A 22,012-nucleotide genomic window follows, 5' to 3' on the forward strand; every position below is an offset into this window, starting at 1 on the left:
TCATTTCTGTCTTCTGCAAAGATGCTCAGCTACTCCACAGCTAAAGCCTAAACACAGGCAGTTCCCAGTGGAGTACTTCACATGAGAATTTCAGTAAGAGGGCAAGTGCAGGATGGAACAAGGCCTTGAGCAAATCACTGGGACTTTTATGAGCAGTAAGTCTAATCCAGTACAAACCAGAGAAAACCCCCTGATCAAAAGCTAGCCACTTGCCCTATGAAGGAAGCTGCTGTGAACCACAGACTGCAAAACTATCAAGACACACTTCTCAGCTCTAAGAGACTCTAAGTGGGCTCCTGGCACTCTACTGAACTCAGTAAGTCACCATTCTTAGACGTAAGCAGTGCAACTACATGTATTTAATATATTCCACATTAAAAGCATTCACAGCTAGGTATGTTTGACCTTAGGGGCTGTTAGGTTCACAGACCAAATACCCCTCATACTTCTATTCTCTCTCAATACTATCCTGGAAAAACATGAGTTTTCCAATTATTCTGTATGTTTCTGGATTTAAAACAGACATCTGCCAGGATTTATTAGTTAAAGGGAAAGCAAGATCAGATCCATTTTCCTCCATCTCCATTTAAAATTGTCTTTATTTCAGTCATTTTAAGCAGAAACCTCTCACAGCAGTTGGGATAAGCAGGCTGTTAAACCATTACACTGTTACATTCAATTGCAGAGATACATCTCACTTCATACAAATATAAGCAAAGGTGTGTTTGTGGTGGGGTTTTTCAAGGAGCAGTTTCTATATGTCTCAGTGTGCCAAGTACATTGATCTGCACTCTTTGCATCAGGAGGCCAACTAGGGACACAGTACATCTCGCCCGTGGGACACAGGGGGAATTAAACCATTGTGTCATGACCAACCTTACCTGACAGAAAAGCACATTGAGCTTGCTTGAGGAATCCAACTGTTCACCTATACTCAGTATTGTCATGGGTGGGGGTCCTTAATTGCACAAAGGTACAGAGCACTACGTCTTGGATTACTTAAAACTTAAATGAGCACTACCCTCATATCTTGACTCTTAAAATATCTGAGGCACAAGTATGTGTGTGTACTTGTTTTATTCATAATTTGTCTTGGGATACCAAATATATTTCTACTTCAGGTGAATCAACAAAATTGTTGACCTCATTTCAAAACATCCACTGATCCATTTTTTCATTCAATGGCAATATCGAATGTTAAAAGGAACATAAAAACAAACATGCACACAATTGTACAGTTTTCATAAATGTCTATTTCATTATTTGTGGGTAGCGCATTAAACAGTTAAATACATTTAAATAATGTTTAAGTGACTGCACTAATGCAGAATTTTAACTAGATGGGTAACCAATTTAACTAGAAACCAGCTAACAAGTAACTGTCTAAATACTTCAAATACAGCTCTTGTTCTAGGTCATCCTTCTTGGAAAAAAAAAAGCCTGCTGGTCACATTGGAAATACATTTTAAGGCCAAATTCTTCTGATATCCCTTCTCTGCAGCAGTTTCTTCACCTTTTTAAGCCTCCAATTCCAGGCCAAGACCAAGTTTATGGCCACCAGCATTGATGCTCTTTCCATCTATCAGGGCAGACAGTGTAAGCTTCACACCTGTAAGATTTTTAAGCAGCACATTTACAACATACACAGTAGCTTTTATGCAACCCAACCTCCATCACTACAAGTCCCAATTGTAGCTCTTTTTCTATTTCATTACTTTTACAGAAGAATATATTTACCCATGAAATCCACTGAAAGTTAGTCCTGTGAACCAAGCTAGATACTCTTTGTAAACACTGTCTTATGAAGTGGATATACCAAGCCTCTAATTGCTAAATATACAAGAGCTCTCCTTTCCCGCATTAAGGTGTGCAAAGGAGGATAAAAATTGTGGACAGAGAGACACAGAGGTCAGAACAGGTCAAGTTCTGGAGGGTTTCCTTACTAAATATGAAAAGCAGGAAGTGTGTGTTTTTGACAGTTCATCATTCTTTCAAGACCTGTCATCATTCAGTGTTGTATGATTGGAGAAAACAATGCCAAAATACAAAGCTTGCTTTGCCTAGCCTAAAGCTAAGCTGTCAAACACAATACAGTCCACTCCTGTACAAATCAATGAGGAATATAATGCATTAATACCATTAGAGAAAATGGAGTTTGTCTTAGTTAAAGGTTAGATGTGCAACATAAACTACTGTAGAACATCTACTTTGCCTTCAAGACAAAATTATTTGAAGAAGGAAAATAGTTGCATATAAATGCATAATCTCTTTTTTTTTTCTTTGTGATGCATTAAAGATATATGTGTGACATGATTCACGTGATAACTCTTACCTGGCCTCAGTGTCTGGGTGTAACCCACTCCAACTAGACTAGAATTGTTCACTTTTGCCTATTAAAAAAGAAAAAGACAAAAGCAAATGAAATGTAACTAATTAGTGTTTTGTTAACATTCAGAAACTAGAATAACTATGGCAATATTGCCATTATAAGCTTAAACAATTTCTACCTGTTCTTTCAATACCTCTCTGCTTCCTGAATTCTCTGCTTCAAGTTTATGCTCTTGTCCCTGTACTTACAGCTGAAGCAGTAACATATTTAAGAGCAGACATTTAAGAGCAGGGAGAACTGTTATTGGAATGTGGTTTTGCAGATGAACTTCCCCACTTCTGCCTTTCAAGAAGGCCACAGCCATTTATCACCACAGTCTCCCAAAAGATGCCACTACAGAAGAAACCTCCATGTTCACGTTATTACAACAGAATTACAAGTCCAATCAGCCAAGCAGCAAAAATTTCCTTATTTCCATATATCATAAACAATATGTGCAAACTTATTTATCTCACTTTGCATCACTTCCACAACAGGATGATTGCAATGATCCAGGTTCAATCCTAACTTTGTAATGTACAGAAAACTGTTGTGCTTCTCACCTTTTTAATCACTATTGCAAGGAGTTCTTACCGTGAGAACGTACCAGAGCTCCCCAAACAGTGGTTTTAAAGAAACTCTGTAAACTTACAGAATTGACATGAATGTTTTTATTTTCCCCTTTGTGTTTTTTTTTTTTTAATAAACACAGTAAGATCTCTAGAGTACACTCAGGATTTGACAGTCAGGTTTTAAGACAGACTCTGCAGACATTACAGAATTTAAATACTGCTGGTTTTATTAAAACTTCCAGGATGATAAAGAGTAATTCCTACAAGTCTTCCTGACTCTTTTTTATACTATTAGCACACAGATTTGCAGACACTGAAAATACACTGTGCTCAGCACAACCCTTCAGGTTACAGCCACACTCACCGAGATAGAAGCAGTGGAATCCAACTTGTATTTAGCTGCAATGCCAAAGCGAGTGCTGTTGCTGCCTGCTGTCCAAGCCAGGTTTACAGCAGTTTCAAGATGGTCACTCACTTTTTGGTAAATTGACCCACCAAATTCAGAACCATCATTGCTGAAAAAATTAGGAAAAGTTAGTTTCCTATATTTACATACTCCCCTTTTTTTTTCTTTTTACTGCTTAAAATTTTTATTTAAATAAGAATTTCAGAAGTTTGAGTTGTTTCCCATTTTTTGGCAAGAGAAGGGGAGATGAATTTTGCCCTGAAGCCTTTGTTAAACTGCAATAAACCATGGAAACAAGAGGTATTTCAGAGTGCTACTCTGATTTATTTGCAATTCTCATGCTACTATTGAACAAAATCCTTGAACAAAATTCCAGATCGCATCCTTATAAAACTGATGGATAAATGTTAATACTTATAAAATGGCCATTATGAATTCATGACTATTGAATATATATGAAAATCCTAAAGAATTAATTACTTTAAAACAAATTTGCCACAATGTTTTACTTTAGTGAATTGAAATGGAATTCTTACATCCCAGACTATATAGTATGCTGTAGTTTTCTCCCATACTCCTCAATTTCCATGAATTTGGGCAGACCATGCTTGCCCTCCAAAAGCACAAACTTCTACCTACCTAAATATACTAGAACTCCACCAGTTTTTATTAACCCATCTGAAAACACCATGTTTTTCAGTAGGTTTTTCTGAGCTTACTCTGAAGCACATAAGATCTAAAAGCAGCAAGTCTGAAATTTCATGAACAAGATGTCTTACATTTGTTTAGTTACACTGTTTTATTGCACTCTTCATTCCTGACAGTCAAGAAGATGAACCTACTCTAAGTCCAAAAGCAAAGCTCTAGTCTTGCCCTAGAAGCTACTACTTACCTGCTTAAACGCTGCAACACTAATTACTACTTCTCACAAATCTGCTATCCTTAAATTGTAGTCTAATACAGTTAATTCAACGTAATAGGAGAGCTGGAAAAAGCATTATGATCTCAGTTCTGCATAACTGAACTACTGCACTTCCACTTGGCATGTACTTCAATACTATGCAAGCTGTATTCTGCTGCAAGTGCTAACAAGTCACAGGCGTTTACTATTTTGAAAAAAAAAATAAAAAATATCTTTTACATTTATTTAGAGTTTCCTATTGAAAAATGCACTCCGTTTAATGACCTTGTAAGCACCTGTTGATATTTCAAGTATTTGTATTTTGACTAGAAGGAAAGGTAGAGAAAGCCTGCTTCTGTAAATCTGGACAAAATTTTCAGTACTTACACATTAGTGTGCAGTTGGAAGTCTCCAGTCTTGTAGCCCACAGAGAAATTATTTCTTGTCAATTTTGATTTGGCACTATCAAAAGTCATCTGATAACCAGCAAGCCAGCCTTCATAACCAAAGACAGCTGAACCGTGGATTGCAGGTCCAGCAAAATCAAAGTCAACATCACAACCAAGGTTTAGGCATTCACGTTTGTAAGCTGACTTAATTTTACCACTTTTCTTTCTGAAACAGAGAAACAGTTATCTTAAGACAAGGCATACATGATCTTCTTCAATGAACTGCAAAATTCAAGCCGTATGGCTCTACACAATGTACCTAAATGCCATGCACATGCAGCCCCTAGGCTGGGCAGAAGTGCAGGCAGTCCATCCTGAGCACATGGGGCTACTGCAAACAGGCATTTTCTGATAAAGGCAGCAGTAGCAGATCTATCCCAGACAATAAGCCAAGTGGGCTGTTGTGAAATGTACAATACTAACCCCACAGTGATGTGATGAAAGTACAATAAAGAAAATAAATAGCACAATCCTTTACCACTGGGATTTGCTAACTTGGATCAATAGCAAACCATACAAACAGCTCTGTCAATATCACAGACCAGATGAACAGGCCATGGGTGTTTTACTGCCCTAAGTAAGGTAAAAAGGTTAACAATTCTTACCCTGTATTTGGTGAGAAAGTTGTATCAAATGTCAACTTCAGGCCTTTGGCAATCTAATGGAATGGAGAGAAGAGAAGACCAAGCTATAAGTTCTGTTCTGTTAGATAGGGAAAACAAATAAATACTATCCTAATCTATTACCTGATCTTCAATTGCAATTTCTGTTCCCAGAGTGTTATCTGTGTTCCATTTTTCTGTGAAAGTCAGCCCATATTCAGCCCACTTGTATTTGGTCTCCAAGCTCCCATTCACTTTTCCAGTGTCTGTGTTCGATGAACCAGATGTTGTGAATTCCTAAAAGGGACAGAAGATACATGTGATCCTGAAAGCATTATACAGTGTTTTCTGCAGCAAACACTAGGATCTTGTTATTCTATAAAACAAGTTTAAAATCAGTAGACAACTTGCAGGGGCAGAAGGGAGAACGGCACAGCCACGAAGAACTTTCCTAGTCCCCATCTCAACTGCAGTGTTCCTGTCAGTATTACAGATTGTACAGGGTTGCAACCTAACTCCAAAGCAAGACAGTAGTCACCATAAGTATACTCCTTAAAAGCAGAATCAAATTCTTCAAATGTAAGGCTAAGTTTGATACTCCCAAAGAGCAACTTAAAAATCAAACCAAAAGCCAAGAACACTAAAAGGCACAAAATGCAATTCCAGTAAAATTCTTGAAGGATCACATATGTTTTGGGTTTTTTTCCATTTTTCTTGTCAACCATCCCCAAAGATAAATTATGGACAACTGTAAAATGTCACAGAATGGCATCGTTTTTCAAATTGGGAGTGAGTGGTTTGGTTTTTTGTTTGGTTTGGATTTTTGATTGATTTTTAAAGAGAGTTATTAGTCTAACCAACACACCAGCCTTTCACACCAGCCACAGGCACACATGTATTTACTGACATCTATAAAATTCCCTGGCACTTCGGTTTCATGACACACAGGAGTAACATTCATGTTTGAATAGAGAGCTCAGGGAACAGCCTGGTTTTATGATACAGTATGGACCTATCTGGAATTCTTCAAAGTACTTAGAAGTTACCAATATCACTCACATCTCTTTATTAAAGGACTTAGTCCCTGATGTTTCTCACTGTTTGGATTCTCACGAAGAAGAAAATGAATAGTTTCTCTGTGCCACTATTAAGAAACTAAAGGCAATACGTAGCAGAAGTAGAAGTCAGGTTTTACAATACAAGTTAAAAGAGTTCTTTCCACTGAAATATTACTGCCCTTATGATTTAAAAAGCTGGTAATTTCAACTTTCTAAAACATACAAATAAATTTTTTTTTGTCTGTCTTCCTCCATGCACAACACTATTTTCAAAGAGCGTTTTCTCATACCTTTCTCACACTTCTCACACCTCCCCAAGAAAGAAAAATTAATTTAAAATCACAAGTCCTTAAGCACTCTGTCAGCACAAGCCCAGAGAGCACATAGCAAACATGCATGAGGCTGTTCTTTAATGCTGGCTGATCAAATTTAACCACATCCAAGACATTTATTTGTGCTATGTTAGTGGACCCCTAAACGATCTACATAGTTGCATAATTCTAGTAAGGTCTATTTCTTGGCAAGGGGCAGGGACTACGCAAATACTTTCAGGTTGAACTTCTTGCTTTGTGCTGCCCTTACTACACAGGTCTGTGTGACTGACACTATTGTGGCAATAGCTTCAGGAACAGCAAATTATTACCTCTTACCTCTGCTTTAAAACATCTGCAATACATTCATACCAGCAGTCTGTCCTCTTGGAAAGAATGGCTTATAACTGATATGGGGTTCACATTATGGCTTAGATTTTTCAGTTTTACCAGCATAACTGGTATTTTTGAAAAGCACAAGCTAGAACACCACCACCTACATCTGTAATGGGGCTCTTGTAAACTGAAGCTCTTGTGCTTCAGTTGGGATACAAACCTCTTGAAAAAGCAGAGCATATAATTCAGGACTCTTTTATCTAACAGCAAGTTACACTGCTAAAGCTCCAGTTACAAGGGAAAATAAAAAATTTACCTTTGTATCTTGCAAAGTCTACTCTAGAAATGATCAAAGTTACAGGGGACACTGCGTGCATGACAAAGACATGTTGCACAGAACACTACTGCAACACTTTAATACCTGGCAGAGCCAAAGATTCAACATGCTAATTCAATGCCAATTACTTCATACAAGTATCAGGATGGCAGAAATTTCCACCGTACACAAACAACATCACAAGGCACTATAATCAGTATATTAAAATACTTTAAAAATCTGTCAGCTATTTGTTCACCTTCAGACTTAAGACCAGGGACAAAAAAAACCCCTTTTATCTTACCAAGATTACTAAACAGTGCAATACCCTTGTTACACTCAGATCTCTAGGGGCTTCTGAAATTATTCTGCACCAGAAGTTTATCATTCATAAAACCTGTAAAATACTTAATAGCATCTGCAAAGCATCCCTTCTAATTAAATGAGAAACATATCCAGAAAGAAAATATAATGAATAAAAGTTATTTAAACTCACCACTCCACTTGCAGATTTTGTTTTCACATCCAGTTTCACCAACCCGAAACCTTAACAAACAGAAGTCAGAGTTACACGATTAGGCCTTAACTAAGGCCCTGCACATTTTTCAAGAAGCTGGTCTTCCAAGCAGTCTCAGCAGTGTGCCACATATATACATAGAAATAAACAACTATAGACTGACTTCAGTAACATGCAAATTTTAGATGCTGCAGCAAGTAAAGGAAGCTACTCCAAAGCAACCCAGGAGTTCTGTTCAATCATCACCACAGAGAAAGTGGGGAGTAACCTCTCAGTTGTACTCTTTACATTTAACTACCAAACGATGGTTTCCAGGAATAAATTTATTGACAAGGAAATAAATAATTTTCCCTTCCTGGAACGGCATTGCTTACATTTCCTCTCAGCGTCAAGACAAAATATCTCAAAGCAAAACTCTATAAAAGTCATTGGGAAATACATGATCATTGGAACTGTAATTTAAGTAGGTTTTATGGGAGAGTCAATTCACATTGTTATCCCTAGAGCTGAGCAACAATCTTGGGAAAAAGCCCCCACCTGCATTCCCAAAGACCAGAAAGAAACAGCACTGTAAGAAACAATAATTTAACTATGCAACTGTGTGGTATTAAATAATTTCAAAATGTAGAAGGATTCTTTATCCAAATAGCCTTTCCTCTTTCTATTCCAAGAAAGGCTATAACATTACATTGGTATATAACCTTGCCTACATCAACCAATGTTGTGGCACAGACAGACCAGTAAATAAAGTGTACTCCTAAGTTAAACTATACTTGCTGCTTACATTCTTGCATACTTGTACATCTCTGACATTTATGTGGCTAGAGCAGTAAGATTTAACAGACTTCACATCAAAACAGCCTACAAAAAGCCTCCAATGATGTTAATTGACTGCAATGATATAAAAACAGCACTCCTCCCTTCTCAGAAATACAGGCATTTAAGCATTCAATTTTACATACAATTTTAAAAAGGCAATTAATTGTTGCACCTCGAACATTGTATTTTAAAAAATGGTACTATTCTTACCATATCCTTTATTGAAGATATCTCTGGCAGATTTGCCAAGGTCTACGTACGATGGAGGAATCGCCATTGGAGCTGAAAGGTAAAGGGCTAATTAATAGTGAACCTTTTTCCACTGCACACATAAAAAAAACACTACCACAACTCTTTCAAGATACTCTTTAAGGCAAATTCATCTGTATGAAGGCAGTTAATGGACACAATGGCTCACACAATTACAGTGTTCTGTGAAACACCTACATATTTTCAGTGAAGGTCACTGTGGGCTGTTTTCTCAAAGAGGCATTACAAGACCACCTAGTTCTTAATTTTTCAAGTCCATTTCTCCATGCATCTTTAATTACCAGAAATAAACTAAGAGCTTACATTTCCAGAGTTGGTACAGTTACTACCAAAAACCTGGAAACTGTACATGTAAAAAACTATAATGCAGAGAGTTAATTCTCTGAAGTTCTAAAAAATCAAATTTCACATGTGCCTATGAAAACTACCTGCAAGTACATACTTCTGCAACATTACTTTCGCCCCGCATTTTATATGGTAGACATGCCATTAGTATTTATATTTATTATACACATATAGATATAAAAATGTTTAAATTAAGAAAGAACATCTAATGCCATTAACTAGCCATCAATCAGTTGACATTTTTCCTCCCTACAGTATGCAAGGGTTTAAATTTGGGAGGTTGTCTTGTTTGCTTAAAACATAAAAGTAAGAGGAGTGCTAGATCGATGAGAAAAGCTCTCTTTGGAGTCCCTTTCTCTGACAGGGAATCTCTGGCAATCTGGCTGTTTGATAACCTGTCACTCAAGGCAAGGTATGTCCTGGCCCAGCCCAGCCTGGGCGATGGAAGACACCAAGCTAAGGTCTCACCCCGGCCTGTATCGCTCTCCTCCCTGCGAAGACACACTCTATCTGCACCTTTCTTCGGGGACTGTGATCTCATGATTTCAAGAACAAAAGGCCACTGCTACAGAGGCCCTGTATTTTAAAGCTGCAAAGTACAGAAAACAGCATATTAATAAATCTCTCCATGCTGTGAAAGGAGGGAGAAGGGGTGGCGGAACAATGCAGCTAACTAGATAATGCTATGAAAAAGCCAAACACAAGCAAACAGAAATCTTATCTTCCCAAACTGATTGGTCACATTTGTTTAGCAGAGAAAGTCAGATTAACATAATTGTTGTTTATCTTGCTCTCTGTGGTGGGATTCTAGGGGATTTGGTTGTGGGTTTTTTTTTTTGTTTTGTTTTGGTTTTTTTTTTTTTTTTAGTAAATGAAAACTTATCTTCAGAACCTGAAAAACAACGAGGGCAGTATTCTCACACATTAACTTCGAACCGAAAGCAAAAGTGAATACTTGATGTTTATACAGTACTTCTAACCAATATTTAAATTTCCACCATCTGGCTATAGGACTGCTTATCTTTTGCAGATCTACACAAGATCCTACAGTGTACTCAATAATACAGGAGAAAGGCAAGCCTTTCTTTTACCTTCTCAAAACTATTTCTTCCCATGTTTTCACAGCCTTATCTACATCAAGGAAAACTTTCCTAGAACACCCAATTTAGAAAAAAAATGCCTTTAGGGTACCACAACACTAAGCAGACTGTTCTTACAGAACAGCATCCATATTAAAAAAACCCAAACCCTAATTACACCTGCTATATACAGCCTAACTGCAAAAACTGCTACTGTTTAAAACAAAAACAAAACCAACAAACTATTTTCATAATCAATGGAAAGGCACAAAACTGCTCCTTATTTTTCTCCAATTCGTAAGGCAGTTTTCCAGAGTACCTTACTCCATCTCCCTAGTACCCAAAGAGCATAACTTCAACCTCCTCTGAGCCACCGACATTAACACTCTGTTTTTCATACACACACAAAACCCAACAAACACACAAACAAAAAACTTCGTTTAGCAAAGACATCTAAACCTGGTAGCTACAGCAAGACATCTATCACTTGCTCAAGAACTTAAGAAAAGTGTTTTTCCAGGGAGTTAAATTAATTGTTAAATTTTAAAGACATGAAAATTACTTAGAGCATGTGAAGTTTAAAATGGTTTAGCCCAAATTCAAGTTTATAGAACAGATCTCAATCCCAGCAACAAGCCATTAAATGGCTCCTACTATTTATTCAATAAAATGAAGTAGATGATTGATGAAATTACAAGGGAGTGTGGGAACACTGCTCTAGCCCCTCTACATTTCTGCTGTACAGCAACTGTACAATTCTTAAGTTTAAAATATTTTAAAGAAAGTCTAGGTATATGTTTCCTTTAATGAGCGGATCTCATTTCTAAATAGCATCTTCATAACTATTTTTAGTTTTAAAATACTACATTAGCCTTCAGCATAGACAGGGTTTTAGAGTGCAAATAAATGAGCTTTTCCCTTTTGTTTTAATGTTTCCAATCTGACTAAACAACCACAAGAGATTTATGCTAAGCAGAAGTGTCCTGAGAAGTTAATAAACTTGTATCTGTGTCAAAATTTGGAGGATTACTACAGTAAAGAGGATGTTGCCATTTTATCAGGCCTAGTTAAGCATTCTTCCCACTGCAAGGAAACTAGCCAGTATTTGTCAGACATTCCAGCCTACACATGCAAGTTTTGTAATAAAAAGTTAAAACAATACAACTGCCATGCTGCTGCTCAAATTCCATACAAACAGGGACAGACAAGGACAAAAGAGGAATCCAAAAGTTCATTTTGGATATACTAAATACCTGATAAACCAGTGTCATCATCAGAATACTCATTAAATGAAAATAGGGCCATTAAAAAAAAACACAAACAATGCCCTGTCCTCCAATGTTAGCTAGGTTTGCAAGTTCTTATAATCAAAAGTAAATTTCAACCCTATTTTGAAGAATCTTTCACTTAAAAACACCTAATTAGAAATGGCTAAAATATATGAGTACCATTTAGCAACTGGAGGTTGGTTGTAAAAATAACTAAGAAATAATCTACTTAAATTATTGAATGTATTTGAACCAAGTGGGAGCTCCACCCTAATCTTTGTTTCAGGCCACGGGAAGGAAAAAAAAAAAAAAAATCTCTTACTCAAGAGTCACAATCATGCTTTCTTCTCCCATAAAAAGAAAAAAGAATGACCCCAAGAACAGAAAAATTTATTAACGTTATCGGAATTATTGCATCACCATTCTCCTTCGAGGTAATATCCCACACCTTATAATTAAGGAAGGCCACAGACTTCTATTAAGACTTCTAATAACTTTAAGATCTCAGGATATTGAAGATCAGACCAGAAGCCAGACAAGGTTATTAAATTAAAAAAAAAAAAAAGGGACTAATGCAATTTTAAAATGCAGCAATAACTATGCCAAAATTATCCCAGTAGCCCAGTAAAAATAAAGCGTAAGTTGTTAAAATACACTGCACACGCACTGACCGTCTAGCTTACACGGAAACTACACACAGGTTAATAAAGAGAAAACCCACGTCCTTCCCCTTGCATTAACTACCTCCCTATCTCAGCTCGGAAGTGGACACGCAAGCCTAACCCTGGCCAGGCCAGAGCACAGACTGCGGAGAGAGCGCCTGCAAACGCACTGCAGGCTCAGGACCGCGGGCAGGGGCAGTAACGCAGCGCCTCCCCAGGAAAGGGAGCGCAGGGCAGAGCGAGGGTGCGCCCGCAGGGCCGACCCGCCCGCGGCCCCAGGCCCGGCGCCAGGCGCGCCCGCCCCGCCGCAAGGTGAACCCGCTCCGCGCGGCCATCTTGGGCATCCCGGCCCGGCCTCCGCCCGCCGCGCTCAGCACCGGGACCGACCCGGGAACGCGGGGGCAGCGACCGCCGAGAGCGCCCCGCCCGCTCCGCCCGCGGCAGCCGCCGGCGCCGGGAGCGCGCCCGCGGCCCCACCAACCCCGGCCCGCGCGGTCCCAGCCCCGCTCGCCGCAGGACGAGCCCCACCCGCCCTCCCCTGTGCAGCGTGGCGGTGTCGGCCCGGGCCAGCACCTGCGTGTGTCGGGCGGGCGGCGGAGGGGCCGGCGCGGGTCAGGCCGTGCGGAGGCCGCGCTGCTGCAGCCGCGGGCACTGGAGGGCGAAGTGAAGGAGACACCGATCCGCCCGCCCGCCGCGCCGCCCGCAGGACCCCGGCGCGCCGGGGCCGCCCCTCCGGCCGCCTGCCCCGCCAGCCGCGCCCGCCGCCGCCCGCGCGGCCGGGGCGGCCCCTGCCCGGGGCGCGGAACAGGCGGCACCGGGAGCGGCCACGGGAATGGGCGGATCCGGGAGCGGCCGCGGGACCGGGACACGGCCCGGGCGGGGGCGCCGCGGGCACGCAGGCACTGCACGGGGCAGCCCCGGAGGCGGAGGGGCCTGGGAGGGGCGGAGCCGGGAGAGCGGCAGGCACGGCCCCGCTGCGGCCGCGCCCAAGGATCCTCTCTCCTTGTGGCGGCCGACGGGGCGGTCCGTGTGAGAGGTGCTCGGCTGCACAGGCACGAGGGTCTGTGCCCGGCGCCTGTGCCCTTCCCGGCAGAGTACCTGTCACCCTTCTAGAGGCCACCCTCCCCTACACCGAGTCGGGGGGCTCTTCACCCGCGCCACCCGCGGACACCGCTCCGTGGCTCGTGGCCTCTGTGCCGGAGGCGCTTGCCGAGGGGGCCCTCGCTCTTCGCAGCCCCAGGACCCCTTTCCCAGAGCTCTTCCCTCCCCGCAGGGACCCGCGGGACACGGCGGAAGTGACACGGTGCCCAGCATGGCTCTGCAGGGATGCTCGCCCTGCCTCTCCCGCTGAAATTGAACACTTGGTTACACCAACATGCGCTGCTGTTGCGACTGGGAGCCCACAGACCCGCCCTGACACCCGGCAGGGCGGCTGTGCCATCGCTGGGCTGGCAGCTGTGCTCCATCTAACCAGGTTTGCTGTCTCTTTCAAGCAAGTTACCACAGACTTTCCAACGGCCTAAACTCCATTTTTACCATCCAGTCACCTTCCACCAGGAAATGCCCACGCACTCCACAACAGAAGACAATGTTATCTCAGGGCAAGAGAAGCAATAATCCTCGGAAAGCTTTCCTAGATAGTGCTGACCACAAGTCAGACCTGCTGGAGAAAACAGTCCCATAACTGTTGTGCAGCAGTCCCTGTACAGCTCTGCAGCAGGAATCACTGAGTCACCAGTGCAGACCATTGCTAGGCTGAGGAACTGCAGTTCTAAAATTCATAGCTGTGCCCTGCTTGCTTGGATTATGACATGGTCAAAGTTTCTCAAAGTAAAAATCATTAACAAATACAAGCTATATTTGAATTACATGAAAAATACATTTTAACATCCAACACAATTAATTTTCCACATGTACCACGTGGTACAACAGTACTTTTCCAGTTTACTGAGAAGAGAACAGATGACCAGCAATATCCAACATAATGCCAGCCCATCAGCTACTAGTTATATCCAAAGATAAACAACTGATTTTTTTTTTCTGATGCAAGTCAAATGCTTTCACATCAGAAAGCCCAACAGGTTATTATGTTTCATTTTGATATTTTTAAATAAGACAGCTTGGCATTCCACAGATGAATATGTATTGATAAATCAAGAAGGAAAGCCACATGCTGAGAAAATAAATATCAGTAGAAAAAGAAAACTAGTGTATCTTACTGTGCATGGAAACATACATTAGGAATAAACAGATCTGATTAAGTAAAAATAGATTGTGGTATAAGTATTCAAAGACATGCATTTATTATTCATACTAATAGTATAAATCCACTGAATAAAGGTTCAGTTACTTGCAGGAGATATCAGTTTTCTGCCTCTTTTTTCTTTTAAAGATTAATACTTTAGTCATTGTTTGGCTTTATTTTTAGCACTCCAGGAAAGGAATTACTGCCCCACCCTGAGCAAAATAAAAAGCAGTGAATCACTTGCTTTGGAGACAAGGCAGAGACATAATCTGTGACAAACAACAGTACATAAACTCCTCTGCATTACTGTTTCAGGCTTCTGTAGCAACAGCCTCTGTCTGCCAGTGTTTTTCACTCTTCCCCCATCCCTCACTCGTACAACTATGCCTTATTTCTCTCAGCATGTCTGCTAAAGCTCAGAGCACCAAAAAGACACACCTTCAGGCCTCCAATAGCAATCTAAATTATTCTGCCCTTTCCTCTTAAAGCTCTCCTCGTAGCATGCAGTGCACTCCCCTCCTGTGCAGGTGCACTCACTCAAAAGGGGCTGGCTTTCCTTTGGAACTAAGCAGCTCTTAGTTTTTGTGCCAGTTTCAGTTGAACGAACTGAAGGTTCATTTGAACCACTTGATATGAATACAGCCATGTGTTTACGTAACTGGCATCAGAGTCAAATGTTTTACTGGTGCCACTTGAAAAAGAAACAGATCACTACAAAAGTTTACTGCCATTTAAACACAAATGCTGCTTACACATTGCTGAAGTAATGTATGTGGCCAACAAAAAGAGAGCAAGTGGCTACAGTATATATCAGTTTCCATCAAACAGTTTTGATGAGTTGTCTTCACTTCTAACATGAGCCTGAAGTCAGTGTCTGCTCTCTTCTCCGGATGCAGACCTTGAAGATTCAGTGGAGAAAAAATTTTACAAGATGTCTGAAAATGAACAACTGAGTAAATTAGGACTCATTCCGAAACAAGTTGATTTAAGGGATATAGCAGAGATTATGAAAGTGCAACCAGGAGGGAAAGCGTGGAAAATAGTTGAAGCTAGCAGGAAACAAGTTCAGAACAAAGGGATTTTTTCTACTAAAGGAGTGCTATCCAGTGGAATTACCTGGCAAACGCGTCTAAATGTTTATGTGGGTGCCAGGGGAAACTAGACAGTGGAAGAAAAATCCAGCAAGGATTACTAATTACTAATGCATTCGACCATCACCTATGCCTGTATAGCTTCTTTGAAGTGAGAAAATCCCTGAGTTGCAAATGGAGTTTGTCCTGTTCTTACACCCTTTCTTTTAGGCATGCATTGCCTGAATCATTGCTTAATTCATCATCTCAGAGGCAGGAATATTAGAATATTCCTTTCATTTTATACCTTACAACTGCCCTTATACAAACCAGGCATCTGGAAAGCCCCAGCAGGACAAATGGAAGAGGCCCATACTGCCAGGGTCCTTTAGACTGACAGACTGAATTTTTTTTCCAAGTACTTTTAAGTAGCCTTCTTTCAGTTTAACTTAAACTATTAGGTGGAAGTTTAACTTAAACCATTCTAGACCATTAAAAGATTCTAAGATACACTTAAAACAGGTCCACACAGAAGGTAACAGATTTGTATAATCTGATAGAGGTAATACTTTAGCTCAGAGGAAAAGCAACTAATATAAACCTGTGATTTTATAGCTGAGAAGGCACATAGAAAGCAAATTTGAGAAAGTCAAAAAGGCAACCCACTTACTTGCAGTCCCTGCTAAGGCTGATGGAGACACAGAGCATCTTACAGCTACATAGCTAGTGAAAGCTGATTGCCCATAGCTCTACAGATAAAGCAAACTAAAAGTCCGGTGCTTCTTGTTATGGCCTGTGGACAAACTATGCATTCCTCTAGCACATGTTCAGTCCTAAAGCACCCTACTCCCAAATAAATAAGAAGAGGGATGGGAAAAAGGTTCTGTTAAAAAGCAAGGAGAAACTGAAATAAAAACAACCTCCATGCAGAAAAGCCTGTACTTATTCATTCTTCTGGATTTTTCTGCGGTTGATAATAATTATTTTCCTTCATTTTTTTTCTTTTTGCTGCAGTTTTCATTGGCTTAGGATGTTGGGGGGGTGGGGTGTTATTTTATTGTGGTTTTGTTTTGTTTTTTTTAATCTTCAAGGAATAAGAAACTTGTTAGCAAATCTACCTGATAGATTTGCAAACCATCAGATGTCCTGATACTCTGAAATAAGTTAATTAATAGGCTCCATTCCTTGCAGGAGATAACTCCTAGAAAGGGAGAGCCAATCATGAAATCAAATGCTAACCTGTAAAAAAACACAAATTCACTAAGAAATTCAGAGATACGCCCAGTGTTCCAAATCACTTATGCAGAACAATAAATAAATATGAGAACAACTACTCATTTCTGCTCATGGTGCCAACTGTATCAGTTACTTGTGTCAAATGGACACCGGCCCTTTTTGTGGATTGGCGTGACATTCACCAACTTCCAATCATCTGGGACCTCCCCAGAGAGCCAGGACTGTTGGTAAATGATGGAGAGCGGCTTGGCGAGCTCTTCTGCCAGCTCCCTCATCACCCTTGGGTGGATCCCATCTGGTCCCATAGACTTGTGGCTCAGCGGGTCGCTGTTTCCTCCTTGATTACAGAGGGGCTATTCAGCTTCTTATCCCTGTCTACAAGAAAAAAGTGCAACCCTGGTTTCACGACCTTTCACATTATTTATAGTGTCCTTATTGTGCTCAGAATATTCTGATGCTGTCTTTACTGTAAACTGCTCTGGATGCATAGCTCTAAACCTGAGAGCATCTCTACAGTAACAGCACACATTGTTAGCCATTTGATTTTTGAGGGACTAAGTCTTCTTCTTCAACAAATAAATTATGTAAAAATATTAAAAATATTTGCTGGCGTACCAACCTGCACTTCAATCAGTTACTCCCAGAAAGTAAGTGTTCCTTAAGGTCACCTCTCTTTCTAGGTGTAGCAGGCTTTGCAAACTCTCTTTGTAGAGTGATTTGCAATAGCCAAGCTGGAGGGTGTTCAGGTGGCTGTAACCTGAGCTCCTGCCCCGAATGGCTCAGACTTTGAGGAAACTTCAGCCGGGGCCAGGCTGGCTGAACTCTGACTCGGGAGCTTGTTTTGGCTCCTGGAGGCCCAGTGCCACCGTCCCCTCTGGGTGGGTAAGGTAGGCTGACTTGGGGTAGGGTCACACTGTGGAACACAGGTCTTTAAACAAGGGGAAAGCAGCAGGTTTCTAGGAGCAGATGTGCTGGGGGAAGGATGGTGGTACTGAGTGGCAGGACGAGGCTGAACTGGTCAGTGTGTCCTGTGCGTGCTGTGGCATCACGTCTGGTTCTGGGTGCCCCTTTTGGCCGCAGGCTGCACGCCAATGAGCCCCGAGCGAGCTTGCCTGCCCTTAAAGAGTGTGGGATGTCCCCAGTTTTATCCTACAGACACACAGGAATGAAGTGTGAAGTGCTGGGTGAACATGGCTGCTCTGCCCGGTAGCCCCAGCAGTACCGGCACTTTGCTGAGCCATTAATTCCCTGGCTGCTGCCGGCAGAGGAGGGTAGGCTCTCCCAGCCAGCTGAGCACTGCCGGGCTGAGCTGTGGAAGGGACACTGAACTGGGCATGGTGAGAGAGCCTAGACTTAGAAAAAGAGAGGGACAGAGAGGGGAGTTCAGTTTCTTGTCACCGTCTTTCTAAAAGGATAGTGACATGTTGTATTACCCTGAGTGCTCCTGCAGTGCCTGGCAGCACATCCCATGGGGAGATAGACAACGTAGATGGAGTTGACCTAAACCCAATTGATCTGTGATCAGCTAGAGCTTCACCGGAGCAATCTGACACACTTGGTTATCTGGAAGGGGAGGCTTATCTTGATAGGACAAACCTATTATATAATAATACTATAAAATAAAATGCCTACAAGAAGTGACTTATCTACAGATCTATTTTGACAGCTCTCATGCTAACACATATAAAAGTAGGGAATTAATTACTTTTTCCACATGCGTGATTTCCTTGGAAAACTGCATAGTCCACATGTGCAGAGTGAGCAAATGTTGCCAACATATGTGAATCATCCAGCCCTTTAAGGATTATATTTTCAACTGAATGTAAGATATTAGGGAAAAAAAAACAAACAACAAAACCAAAAGCAAAAAACAAACCCAAAACAACCCTGTGGGGTAATCTGCTCTCTATGGTAGATTTTTCCTCTTTCACAGAAATTTGACTATGTATATATATAATCATGTTCTAGTTAGCTGCCAGGTTCTCAGTGCAGGTCTCACTGCAGCAGAGCTGATGATAGCAATTCTCATAATTAGATCTGCCTAATCACCTGCAGTAAAATATCTTATTTTAGTAATACCTTATTTCATTGATTCATTTTTATTTTACTCATATTGGAGTTTCTAGTCCAGAAATTTGTGTCAGCCTGAACATTTTTGCAAAAGTTTTGATTAAATTGCTCATGGCCTTATAAGGAAAATATTCTGTTTACCCAATTGAAATATTCTTACAATGATTTGATTGAGACAGCTCAGTGCATTTCATATTAAAACAGGTATTTCAGACATCATATGAAAGGATTGCCATTTTGCTGTCTAGTAAAACTCAATCACTCTATCCATAAACTTTAGGAGAATCTTCCATGATATGATTTGGCAGTTGATTTCTACAAAGGGTGTACGGATGGAACGAGCATGCTAATCTCTGCATTTAATTGGCCTAAGCCATCTCCCAGAGCAACTGTACATGCTTCATCCCACAGCTGAAAAAGTGGAATGAGATTTCTTAAAATTTTAACCCCATATTGTAAACTTGAGTGCGGTTCTGAGCAGAACAGAAAGTCCCTACAAGTAACCATTCAGGAGCATAAGAACCCCAAATGCCTCCTATGCTTGGGAGCAAAGAACAGAAAAGGTTATAAAAACACAAGGCAAGACAGATAGAAACACAAGTAATAACACAAGGGGATAATGAACTGTGACAGGAATGAGGGCAAAGGTATCTGCTGACAAGAATGAAGAAATCGGAACTTTACTGCAGGTTTACCTGCAACAATTAATTTCACTTCTCCTTAAGACTCTTTGTCCTTCTGCAAAAAGGGAGTAATGATACTGACCTCTTTTGTACAGCCCAGCACAAAGTGAACATTGAAAAAAAACTGTCCTGCTTTCAAACCCTTACATAATTACAACTTTTATTTTTTAGTGTCACATTGAAAAACTTGCATACCCAGGTGCAAAACTAACAGAATAGTTTTTTTCTAATAGAAAGATGGATAAGATAATGCTTAAAAATCTACACAGACTTAAATGCTCCACATTCAAAGATGACAAGATAGGTACAATAAATGTGGCCTATCACAGTTTAAAGAGGCCATACTAATTGTATACGAAAAAACCACTGGGAGAAAACATGCACTATTCTAAACTAAAACTAAACATCTTCTTGGCCATCCCCTTTCTGTTTGGAGGGCATGTCTAGGCATACCTATTTCATTCCCAAAGAATACATTCACCACATTTTTAGAATTCAGGCATTTAAAAAATGTCTCCTACACTGCAGTTTGGAGAGACTTTTTTCTGACACTGTTGCCTATTTGTTCTAAAATGTATTCCCTCCCAGTTTTTAAAACACAAATGCTGAGCAATTTCTAGAATAACAAATGTATGATAAATTTTAGATCACCAAAGAGTCCAAGCATAGCAGAGGATGGACATACAGATATGCTGCTTCATTAGAGCCACAAACAGCTCCATCTCTCTGAGCTGGGAGTAGAGGGAAACCACAGTGTTCCTGAGGTGTTAAGCTAACGTAGATAATTTGGACATTCATAAAAGATGCCACATAGAGGCTTATCTTTGGATCTTGTCACTGTCCCTCCTCATTTTCCCTGCAGATCCTATTCTAGCAAAACAATACATAAAGCAAGAAAATAATACATAAATCTGAAAGGTTTTTACCAAAGTAGAGGACCCCATCTTTTATACCTGATGCTTTGGTTTCAATATGCACATGACTACTTTGAGTTAGATATTCACAAACATGAAATGAAAATTGAAATTTATTCAGCCTATGCTTCATATAGGCTATTCCTAAGCAGTCCCCCCCCAAAAAGCAATTTTATAGTTTAAGTGGTTATGATCAAAGAGCATAAAGCTTAGTATATGGTTAAATTTTAAAGAGGCAAATTTTCCAAATTTGTATTTTAATAGAGTAACAGGAACAAGTACTTTTTATATGGGTATCTGTATATAAAGGTGTTTTCAAAATTGGCCTAGACAGCATGCATCAACCTAAGGAAAATATCAACAACTATTCTAATGACCACTATATTATTGTCTATGTGGCCTGGAAGGCAAATGGACGTTAACTTTGTTTCAAAAAGTTGTCCTGCATTGGCCAGATATATTGTGAGACAAAACTAAGTAGAAGTAGTTATTGCTATAAATCACTGGCTTTCAGATATGGTGTGCTGCAGAGACTTGAAAAGCCTGTGCTGGGGAAAATGGATGGTGTGTGTTTGCAACTGGGCTCACAGGTGCAGGTTGTGGAAAACTTCAGTGTCACTCACTTCATCAGCATCAGTCACAACTGGAACAAAAGATGGCTCTTTAGGACAAAGATCTGCAAGTAACAACCCACAAAATACAGATTTCTAGAAAATAATGTCACTGAGGGCTCTCAACCAACCAGACCTCTCATTTGATGAGTATTCACAGCAGGACATGGGCCAGTGATTCAATTAACCCAGCACAGATTAAGGAAGTAATAAACATTAAGAGGCTAGCTAGGACATATATAGAGAAATAGCACGTCGTTCATTGATCATTAGGACTGCTCACAAGAAGGAGTCCTTTCAGAGAAAGAAGTGAACCTTTGCTCCATTTTTGTCCTGTAGAGACAAAGTTTTTCTAGACGGATGTTTTCAGACCCAGGGGAAAGTTCCCAGGCAACTAATATGATTCAAATAGAAAATATAACTTTGGGAAATAGAATAAAACAAAGCACTAGAATTCAATTCAATAAATTTGTATATACCTTTAAACTTCACATTTCCAGATGCATTTTGATTATAGGTACACACTACATATTTTAAGTTTATGAATGTAGTAAAAAATGTCTCTTGAAACAAGTTGAGGAGGTTTTTTTATTGAAATAGTTTCCCGCATTTTAGAAAATTACTGGAACATATTATAAACCATATTATTCTATAGTGGGTTTCTGCAAAGGTATTATCAAGGTAAACATCAGCAGGGTAGTCATGCTTCCTAAATGATACTGGAGTTTCGCAGTCCTCCAGTATGTCCAAGGTTCTCCTTGTGTGAATCCACACAAGGTCTGATCCACACTTGTCTGACAAGTCACTTGAAATTGAGAATTGATGCTTAAGTTACCAGATATTTGATTTTGTGCATTTCAGAAACTGAGAAACCCAGAAGCTTTCCTTTCTATTGTGTATTTGC

At 40.5% G+C, this 22,012-nt stretch overlaps 1 protein-coding gene across 2 annotated transcripts; it reads right to left on the reverse strand.

Moving 5' to 3' along the window:
* Positions 1–742: 742 nt before the first annotated feature.
* On the reverse strand, positions 743–12,990 carry VDAC2 (voltage dependent anion channel 2). 2 transcript variants are annotated; one of them, XM_027880522.1, is made up of 9 exons: positions 12,853–12,990; positions 8,866–8,937; positions 7,816–7,865; positions 5,443–5,595; positions 5,302–5,354; positions 4,635–4,862; positions 3,305–3,455; positions 2,333–2,390; positions 743–1,609 (listed from the first exon to the last, which is right to left on the reverse strand). In XM_027880522.1, the coding sequence occupies exons 2-9, from the start codon at positions 8,930–8,932 to the stop codon at positions 1,518–1,520; spliced, it is 852 nt and encodes a 283-aa protein (XP_027736323.1). In that variant the 5' UTR covers positions 8,933–8,937; positions 12,853–12,990; the 3' UTR covers positions 743–1,517. The 2 variants fall into 2 exon arrangements, with proteins under 2 accessions (XP_027736323.1, XP_027736324.1); XM_027880523.1 differs by lacking the exon at positions 12,853–12,990 and adding an exon at positions 9,226–9,241 and having other exon boundaries at positions 8,866–8,939.
* Between the last annotated feature and the right edge of the window lie 9,022 nt (positions 12,991–22,012).

This window comes from Empidonax traillii, unplaced genomic scaffold (genome assembly GCF_003031625.1).
Source record: "Empidonax traillii isolate 1590-97213 ecotype Southwest subspecies unplaced genomic scaffold, ASM303162v1 scaffold71:size1317347, whole genome shotgun sequence".
Classification (NCBI taxonomy): domain Eukaryota; kingdom Metazoa; phylum Chordata; class Aves; order Passeriformes; family Tyrannidae; genus Empidonax; species Empidonax traillii.